Source organism: Sparus aurata, chromosome 6 (assembly GCF_900880675.1).
Source record: "Sparus aurata chromosome 6, fSpaAur1.1, whole genome shotgun sequence".
In the NCBI taxonomy this organism is placed as follows: Eukaryota; Metazoa; Chordata; class Actinopteri; order Spariformes; family Sparidae; genus Sparus; species Sparus aurata.
Window position 1 is genome coordinate 5,926,837 of NC_044192.1, and position 10,071 is coordinate 5,936,907.

At 43.1% G+C, this 10,071-nt stretch overlaps 1 protein-coding gene across 1 annotated transcript; it reads right to left on the bottom strand.

Moving 5' to 3' along the window:
• Window positions 1–2,685: 2,685 nt before the first annotated feature.
• On the bottom strand, window positions 2,686–9,645 carry LOC115582720 (actin-binding Rho-activating protein-like). The gene is made up of 2 exons (XM_030418856.1): window positions 8,591–9,645; window positions 2,686–3,668 (listed from the first exon to the last, which is right to left on the bottom strand). The coding sequence occupies exons 1-2, from the start codon at window positions 9,212–9,214 to the stop codon at window positions 3,231–3,233; spliced, it is 1,062 nt and encodes a 353-aa protein (XP_030274716.1). The 5' UTR covers window positions 9,215–9,645; the 3' UTR covers window positions 2,686–3,230.
• Between the last annotated feature and the right edge of the window lie 426 nt (window positions 9,646–10,071).

Genomic DNA, 10,071 nt, shown 5'->3' on the forward strand with positions numbered 1-10,071 from the left:
GAGTTAAACAGCTACAGAGAAAATATTTCCCCCAGGACCAAAAAGAAAAAACTGCCAGGCGGCCAGAAAGAACCTCTAATGAATAATAATGTCGCTGTGTTTCTGTGTAAACGGGCACATATTTGCCAAATTCACAGAATCACCTTAAAAGGTAACGATATGCCAGTGTTTGTTTTTTAATTCGCTCAAAAGAACCTCAGTTATTGCAGGTGGTATTATAAACTGAACCTGAACTCTTAAGACTTTCTGCCGCATGACAGCATCGTGCTACTTCGACCTTTGTTGTGTAGAGAGGAGTCATTAACGATGTAGACGATGCATTTTGGTAAAAAAAAAAAAAAATGTATGTGAATAAATGTAAATTTGATGAAAGCTGCACTCTAAGCTGTGGACAACCTGCAGACATCAGGTTTTAATAACACAGTTTAACAGTGCTGCTTTCTGCTGCAGGTGTGATCTTACCACTGAGGGCCCATCATCATGGAAACGCTTTTGTGTGTAAACTCACATGTTTTGCACAGTTTTGGCCGATCGTCCACATGGATCCTGTAAACACACTCTTTTGAAACCTGGTCTCAGGTTGGGAAAATCCGAAAACACCACCCTTGCGTTCTCGTGCGGACGGCAAATCTGCATACTTTGCATATCAATGACGCCTCGACCTCTAGCCTTTGACCTCTTAACCCCGCGACGTCTCATAACAACAACAACAACAACAATGGCGGACTACATGCTTGTGTTCGTGCTGCAGAAGATATTGAGCCTTGTAGTCGAGTGCAGCAGTTCGACCTCATTAAAGGTCCTCACAAACAATTCTGGTTTCCTTGCACGAGCCATTTTCTTCTTGTTGTGCTCGGTTTCTTCTTCTACTGTATTGTTTACAGCGCGCAAGCTTTATGCACATGCTCCGTCTCTTCTTCTCTGTTTTCGGTGAATTTCAAGCGCCAACTATAGGCCGGGAATATGAACTACAGCGTGTTGAGTCGTTTCCAATGGATCCGTTTGGATGCAAATATTCTTGAAATGATGCCGAGGAAGACGGAGGAAAAAAAGATAATTTTGGTACGTGTGGACATGGTCTTAGTCAATGGGACAAATGGCCTTCTCTATGCCTCCACACCTCCTCGACTCGACTCCTCTCCCTCCCCCTGGTCTCCACGGAGGGACGTCCTGGTAGTAAAGGGGAGAGTTGTGATGATGGAGGGGGTGAGGTCGGTGAAAAAAAACCTCTGCGATTTGCTCGCAGTGTCTGGACTGACAAGCCACAGAGTCCACGAGGGCTTAAGACTGTCTCACTGCAGTATCAGCGAGCGCTTAAGGGCTCTGGCACGAACTTCTGGAAACGTCCCCGAGGATTTTTTTTTTTGCAGCTCCTCTCAGAGCATGTCGCCCGGATTTCACTGCAACAGCGACATCAGTGAGTGAGAACGCCGGGGACGCATCCAAGACACCGAAGTTTATCAAGCTGCCATGTAGGAATATATAGTTAGAACTCTTAACGACACATTTTATATGTATTTTATTTTTCTGCTGTTTGTGGTTGTTGTGGTATTTATGATTTCAGCATAAATTAAAGCGCTATACTAGAATTAAATCTGCGGATGGAACCTGTCGAGGCAGCCGTCTGTCAGCAATCTCAAAAGGAAAACAGGATCAGAACTTAAATTGTTTTATTGATTCACATGTAGCCTGTGTTCACACTCAGCAAAACGACAGAATTTCACAGTCTCGACACTAAAAGACACATTTTTTTTTTTTTTACAAAATGGTTCTTCTGAAGAAGACGCGCGGGGCTTTCACTTTGAAAGAAGAAAATATTTCCAAAGCACCTCTAAGTTTAATTTAACACAGTTCCGACAATAATACAGCGTATACATGTTCAAAATGTTAAAATGAGGTAAAATAAAATGTCACTATACAATCGTTTGCGTCAACGATATCACACATCGAACATAAACTCAACAGACAAAATGTTTTCAGACATAAATAAAGAGTTAAGATTTCTGTTTCTGAGCTCGAGCTTCTCATCGGTACCATCAGAACCAGACAAAGTGTCAGCGGTGGAAGAATTAACCAGGTCCTTTAATAGCAATACCACAATTTCAAAATAAAAGACCTGCACACACAATTGTACTGGAGTAAACCTAAAAATATTTTAGTTGTTGTGAGAGGGATTGCAACTTGATCCTTGACCTCATATACATCCCATAACTCCCTCAGCTTCAAACTGGACCGGTCCAAACAGTGTGATTGCATATGCATCGCCTTAATTTAACCCAAAATAATGCCTCACTTTTTAATGTTTAAATCAAAGTAAATAGAAAAAAGCAAAATAAAGTCTTTTTTGGATGTGATGGAGGTGAATTTCAAATCCTCAAGGATGTAAAAATGAGATATATTTATATAACGTCTCCAAAGACGGCAAGATTGTGTAGTCGCTTTGATAAACGTGCACTTATTTCTCGATCAATATTTTGGAAAGAGCTGATTTTTTAATTTAATTTAAAATTTAATAACATACATTTAAATCACAAACAAAATTAGCATGTAATAATAAGAAAAATTAAATCGTAAATGAGTCTTAATTTATCCTTCGTTCATTTATTCTACCAATTTTCACAAATGACCAAAAAAAGGAAGAAAAAGAGGAAGAAAAACAAAACGTTGGTCACATTTGCTGCTTCGTTTTTTCATCTATCTGAAACACCAGAAAGTTCAGATGTTCTGTGACGAGGACCTTTTTAGCGTAGAGGACCGAACAGAGCGTCTGAAGCTCGAGTGTGTCTGTGATTGATGAGTTTCTGCAGTCACAGTCTGAGTCGAGCTCTCCGGCGTGACTGACATCGTGGAGGATTGTCGTGGCTTCTAGTATGAAGCGTGGTTAGCAAGGCGAGCATGGTTAGCATGCTATAGATAGCTTCCCTTTCACCGGATGACCTGTCAGGTATATGAGAAGAACTAATGAGTCTGCTGAGTGTGTGTGTGTGTGTGTGTGTGTGTGTGTGTAGCCTCCACGTGTGCACTCACATGCCTTTTAATAATTTATGACTAGTTTTGTTTCCAGTGTTTCTGCTAGTAAATCTAAAATTTCCACACAGATTTCTCCCTCTTCCTTCCCTTTTCTCCTGTGTAGCATCACTGTTAGCACTGCTAGCATTATTCCTCCCGACGAGCTCGTGTGTGGCGTGTTTGCATGTGTGTTAATTGTTCGTAAGACATCCTGTCCGTCCTCAGTCCCTCACTGTGATGATGACGTGGTCGTCCTGTCCCTTCCACAGCATCTCCCCTTCGAAGTCCACCATCTTGTGTTTGCGGCAGCGCAGCAGGATGCCCACCACCTTGTCCGAGATCTTCACGTAGCGATCGAAGAGTCGGCCGAAGGATATGACGGTCCTCCCCTCCTTGTCCTTGAAGCCCATGTCTCTGATGATCCACACCATCTCCTCCATCTCCCTGTGGATGTGTTTCTGCGCCCTGTCGCCCCTCTCCGCCGTCCTGGACCCCTCTTTGGGCCGACCGTAGCCGGAGTCGCCCTTGCGGAGGCGCTGGGCCATGGAGAAATCGTGGTCGAACTCCTCGCTGAAGGGGTTGAGCTTCTGGCCCTCCATGTGCTGCTCCGACCACTGCTGCCAGCGGTTTTTGATGTCGCCCGTAGTGGCAATCTTGATCTGCAGATAAAGGATGGTGGAAGGTTAACATCACAGTTTAAAGAGCAGCTGATCATTTTATTACGAACAAACAAACAAAGCACAACTGATTTTGTTGCCTTTCCTAACTTGCATTTTGTATTTTTGTATTTTGTGTTTGGACCTCAGCTTGCCGGCTTTCGAAAGAGCTCTGTCACGTCTGAGGAAATACCCCTGGTGATGTCACAGTGATGTCATGAGGGTAACTTTGACTAGACCTTAATTAACACAAACCTTGAGCAGAAAACTGTAGCGCTGAGAATATGGAGCTCGAAAAGAGTGCATTTACATCGCAGGGGGATTTCGATGAAGGAGACGGTGTTGCATTATGGGAAATGTAGGATCCAGCGTTTCTGTGGCTTTAAACATACTAGAGACTAAAGACAGAATTATGGAATTATGCTCGCTTGATGGAAATGGCATGTTTTCACTTTCCACACTTTCTTTCGTGTCATGTCGTCTAAAGAATTTCGTCATGTCAAGAACAACGCCATATTTTGTCGGGGAGTGTGATAGGACTACACACAAAGTTATCAAACGGATATACAAACCAATCAGGATGATATAGTGCAACTAAACAAACCAGCAGCCTGGTAATCATGGAGACTGACTGAAACCTTTTGTGGCAGCAAAAATGTAATTTCTGCCGGGAGGTTCTCGTCAAAAGTGTCGAGCACTCGTCCAATAAATGAGTCTAAACATTCAGGATATCTGTGACTCTGCTGCAAAAACTTGCACATTGCACGCGTCTTTTTAAAATGTATCTCCTGCAGAACTGACAATTGTGCAAAACAAGTATGTGAGTAAGCGTTTCTTTATTATGGACTACATATCCCATAACCCCTGCTGTTTCGTTCCCTGCCTTGAACAGCTTGTTGCGTTCTCTGTTCAAACTATTTTGCTGTCATTTCTCTCAGATCGAGTCTGCATTGGCCCCGCCCCCTCTTGCCGGTGTATAAACATTGATTAATGACCCCCACAATCTTTAAATAAACTCGTCGCTGTAATTGATCCCCATGTTGGCCTTTGCTCTGCACTCGGCCACATACACTCACGGAAAAACATCTGTGTCTGGTCATGTACACAAGCAGGCACGAACACGTTTACATCCTCTGGATCCATTAATAGGTTTTATGAAAGCCAAAGCTGGCTGTGTTGGTTCTGAACGGCTCGTCGGTGATTTTTTTAATGCACCGTTGTAACTTTTAATGATCTCAGATCTCATCCCTCCTTCCTCCTGTCTTCCCCGTCCTCTGTCATCAAAATCTTCTTCTTCTGCTTCCTATTTAATCTTTTCTCCCCCCTCTGTCCCTCCTCCTCCTCCTCCTCCTCTGGTTCTCCCCCTCCTTCCACCCTCTCCTGGTATTTTCCACAGCATGTCCGGCCTTCAGATCAGTGTCACCGTATCTCTTTGGAATTTGCTCCGTGAAAAGTGAAGACCTTCGTCGAAACTCTGTGAACCTTTACAGTTATAATGCTCCTGATCCCCCTTTTTTTTATTTTACCGATATCTTTAGTTCTCAGCATTTCTTGCGGTGATCTTTCTGCTGCCCGATAGTAACATATATTAAAAGTACTCGTGTGTTACTTTACTCAAGTATTTCCATTGTAAGGTTGTTTAAACATCAACCTTTATAGCGAAACATGACATTTTCCTGCTGGTTGAAGTGACTTGTTGTCTCTCAGATAAAAGTTTTCATTCAAAACATATGGCTTATATAATATAAACAATAATACTAGAATATTCTACTCAACAATATATTAAATACATTCAAATGCTGCTTATGACATCAGTATAATTCAAGTATTACATGCTTTATACTAATTAGATGTTCAAGTGGACGTCACTCCTGATTCTGTGGATTTGCTAAAGTGAAATCATTTATCAAATCAGCTAAATTTGACTTTTGTTGTGTTTTAAATGCACAGTTTCATAATGGAGTATTTTACATGATGGTCTCTGTAGTCTCGGGGAAGACGAAGAGAAAGATCGTCGCTGACTGAATAAACGAGCTGACCTTAAAGGACAGGGTTCGTACGGGTGCTTGAAATCCTTGAAAGTGCTTGAATTTCAATGTTGTGTTTTCAAGGTCTGAAAAGTGCTTGGATTTTAGTTTAAGTGCTTGAAAGTGCTTGACATTATAACTCTGTGGCTTTCTCAAAATTGGGATCAGACTGGATAGTTAATTTCTGAAGTTTTTGCTATTATGAATATAATTTTAGATGTTTACAGCATAATACAATTTACATAATTGTTATAAAAAGTGAAGAAAAAAAATCACAAGTATATATATTCCTTTAGATACGTATTTACCCCAGCCATTAGGTGCTGGAAAATCTTTAAAATGACCCTTAAAAGTGCTTGAAAAGTGCTTGAATTTGACCTTGAAAAATGTGTACGAACCCTGAAAGGACAACACAATTTCATACTGTTGTGGCGGACCCTGCCACCGTATTTTCCTCTGAGAAAAAGCTTGTTTTCTTCACGTAGGGAAGCATGCATGTTTTCTGAGTTGGTGTTAGTGTTTAGAGTTTAAATTTCATCTCCAAAACCACAGAGTGCCTCTTTGACGCTGAATCATTAATATATTCATTGATACATGGAGATAAAACCATGTGTGGCACGAGCGGAGTTTGTCAAGTCAGAGTCAGAGCTTCTTACTGTCTCATTTTGTGCTACTTGACTGTTTTGTGTTCATCAAAATTGTTTCCAGGAGCAAAATCTTTTGGAGAATAGGGCAAAAATTAAACCATTGAGTGCAACAGGCCCAGCAACAAACAGTGGAAAAGCAATATGTTGGTGAAGATACTCAGACAAGCGCTGTACAGAGGCGTTTGGACCTGTAAGAAGTAAATCCAGCTGCATCTTTAAAACTCTTAGACAGTGAAAAAAGACAAAGTTAACGACTAGCTGGTGAAGAAGTCGAGCATCCTGACTAACATATGTTAAAATCTAGATTGCCAAGAAATGCCAAGATGCATCAGTTGTAATAAAACAGTACTGATGGACTGATTGACTACTCATACAAATATGATATATAAGATAAAAGCATAATAACTATAAATAAGTATCTTTAAATTCTGTCGAGGGTTCCTCATCTTTCTCTGAATTATTCCCGTCACAGTGTCGGTCTCTCGTCCACGTCCCTCTCTGCCTTCACCCCGCTCCACCTGAAGGTCAGGGTGGCGGACGCGTCGGAGACTATTTTTATTTACGTATATTGCGTTGCCGCTCCGTCCAGCTCGTGCCTTTTTACGAGTTGGACTCGCTCTCTGGCGATCCCCCTCGACATGTGTTCTGGCTCCTCTGCCTTTTTTAGGAGACAGTTTAGAGTCGGAGTTATGAAACTGTTCTGCTGCTTGGTTTTGGATTTCTTCAGGTGACATCAAAGAGACTTCTGATGAAACTTGTTTGTGGATATTTGTGCTCTGATTTAACGGGTTTGTCCTCCACTTTGGGACGGGAGCTTTGCTTATTGTGGTTGTAGAGAAAGCAGGAAGTCTCTGGTGAAAACACTGTCTCATACTTTTAAAATAATGAAAGGGGAATCATGTAAGGTTTGACTTCTGTAGCTGTGCTCCTCAGGTCGTCTATAAGCCTGTCACCAACAACACTAAACGGTACAAAGGACCAATTCTCTAACGACCTCTTTCCCGGCAGAAGAGGTTTGGATGTTAGCCAGAGATGAAGTGTTTGGCCTTTTCTGCCATCGCTGTGTCTCCGCTTGTCTTTCTCTTCTTTGTAAGGACGAATTACGAAAAAGGGAGCTCCCCCGAGCAGCTTTCAGTGAAATCTGCAACAGATGTGAGCTGCATGCTGACAAATGTTGAATATTTTTTAAATACTTTTTTTTTATCCCATTTGTATCCATTTTAATGTCATCAGTGCCATCTTTAGAAAAACAAATAACTGGAATATGTCACGACATATCTACACAGGTGGAAAATGCTAATTGGAAATTGCAGGACAGAACAAATATAAATCATGCCTGAGTATCTCTGGCAGGCCGGCTAGTTCAAGTGCTTGTCTCATATTCACTCGCATTAAATCAATTTTGTCATGACTGCTATTTTAAGTTGATTTAAAGCTGCAGCGGAACAGACAGAGTACAACAGTGACGTATCGTTATCTACAAAGTTGCCTGTTTTTACTAAATCTCCTGTTTTTTCTTTAGCGGCTAAATTCTCCACTGTGATCACCAGCTAGCTGCTGTTTTTTTGTGCTAAACTGGTACATTTGATTTATTTAGTTGAGCAGTTGTCTCTTGTTGACGGACGCCATGTTGATAAGAGCACAGAGACCAAACCAAACAGTGACTTGTACTGTAAAATCTAAACAATATGGTAAAAGAGGCTAAAAAGCTGGGTCATTATTATTAAGGATCATCAAGGAGCCTTTTTCGAATTAGCCACAATTATTTGATGCATTATTAAATTGAACTAAAACAGTCTGGACAGTGATATCTTGGTGGGTTAGCATACTAACCAGCTAGCTTGTCCTTGTGCTAGTGGTGTAAACACTAGCACTTCCACTCAGAACTGCTATCTGCATGGCTAACTGGGCTAACATGCTAAGCCTAGCTTACCAGCTACAGTTTGCAGGAGTTAGCAGTCACTCTGGTGATGTGTTGACAGGTGACCAATTATTACATATTGTACCTTTAGTATGAAAATATGGTTGGTGTAGCCTTAAAGGTCCACTGAAGGATTAAAGGCGGGTATCTGGGCAGAAATGGGATATTATATTTGTGTGTTTAATGACCTGATACTAAGAATTGTTGTGCTTTTGTTAGCTAACACTGTATATCTGCAGTGTGAGCCGTCCCTTCACACCATGTTTGTTTCTACAACAGCCCAAAACGGACAAATCACACGCTGGTTCTGGGGAGGTTCTGTCACTCTACCTTGGGCCTGTTGCTCTGTTTCTTGGGCTGGATGTCGCCCGGCTCAGATTTCAGTTCACTGTTGTCGTTGACCTCCTCTCCCAGCCCGCTGTCCTCCGTGTCAACACTGCTGCTCCTCGACCCCAGCTTCTTCTCCTGGAGCAGCAGCTTCCTGTCTTGGATGACGCCTATGCTTGCTCCTGCGCTCTGTAGAGCCCTCATTTGGCGCCGCCGCGTTGGCGACTCATTCCCGAGGAAGGGCTTGCTCTCCTCGGGACCGGACTCCATCTTGCCTCTGATGGCGTTGACCAAGTCGATGCTGCCGCACTCGCTGAGTTTGGGCTGGATGGTCTTGGTCACAGAACAGGCTCGGATCTTACTCCCGCTGTCGTCGCCGGCGTCTACCGTGATGACACGCGGGGTGACGGTAAGTTTGACCACGTGGTCTTTTTTGTCTGCCTCATCAACCGATGAAGGCATCCAGCCGGTCGGGATGGTTTCCTGTTTGTTGCTGTGTTCGTTGGCCCAGCCCTGCCAGCTCTTGGCCAAGTTGGCCACCATGGCTGCACATTTTATCTTCCGCACCGCCCGTTTGAAAGCCTGCGGCTCCTTTGGTGAAACTGTGGCGGTCCCACCGCTGCTCATGATGACGGGATGCTAGAAATTAATATTGTTGTTGAAAGTTTTTGATAAAACCTTGCAAAGTATTCCCACGTCTTTCGTCTTTAGATGTCCAAAGTACGACAAGTCCAACGTCACGCTGTTTTTTAAAACTGGTTCTGGCAAAAACTACTTTTGTCTGAACGGATATTTAGATTACTTGTGTTCCAGACTTGAATCTCAAGAACTCCTCACTCGCGCAAGTCCGTTCGTCTCAGCCTTTATAGGATCCTCACAGAAACATCCGGAGCCTTCCAGATCGTCAGTCGGTCAGTGGGTGAGCGGCTGGTGTGAAGAGTGTGAGGACTTTGGTTTAATCCCCCTGATGAAGCCCCTCTGGCTCCACACCGGCCTTTAAATAGGGAAAGGTCGTAAAGGAAGTGATGTCGCATGGCGTCCACGTGAGACAGAAAAGTCCGGTGTCAACATTCTTGTTACTGACACAGGTTCACGCACACACACACACACACACACACACACACACACACACACACACACACACACGGTGACTGAGGAGTGGAATTTCTCCCAGTGGGATCCAGGGAACAGGTGTCCAGTGTTTTTAGCCCGGAGGTTTCTGTCCTTACACACAAATACTCTGAAACACAAACAGGCCATCGCTCTGAGTCAGCCTGCTATACTTGAGGGACCAGTGTGTGTGTGTGTGTGTGTGTGTGTTTGTACTGTATGCGTTCATTGTGTATATTTAGGGATGTTATCATTCAAATACACAACTTTCCTTTGTGGCTCGACCGGTAATGCTTTGATCACTTCGCTGCGTGAGTGTGAGTTCTCACATTGTGTGTCACACGCCAGGCGTCCGGATCGTGTGTGTTTTGTCG

Bases quoted from the DNA above. Each gene is read 5' to 3' on its own strand.
- LOC115582720 (XM_030418856.1), bottom strand. From the start codon at position 9,214: ATGAGCAGCGGTGGGACCGCCACAGTTTCACCAAAGGAGCCGCAGGCT. The intron at 3,669-8,590 runs GTAGAGTGACAG...CTTTATCTGCAG, and splicing joins AACAGAGCAACAGGCCCAAG to ATCAAGATTGCCACTACGGG.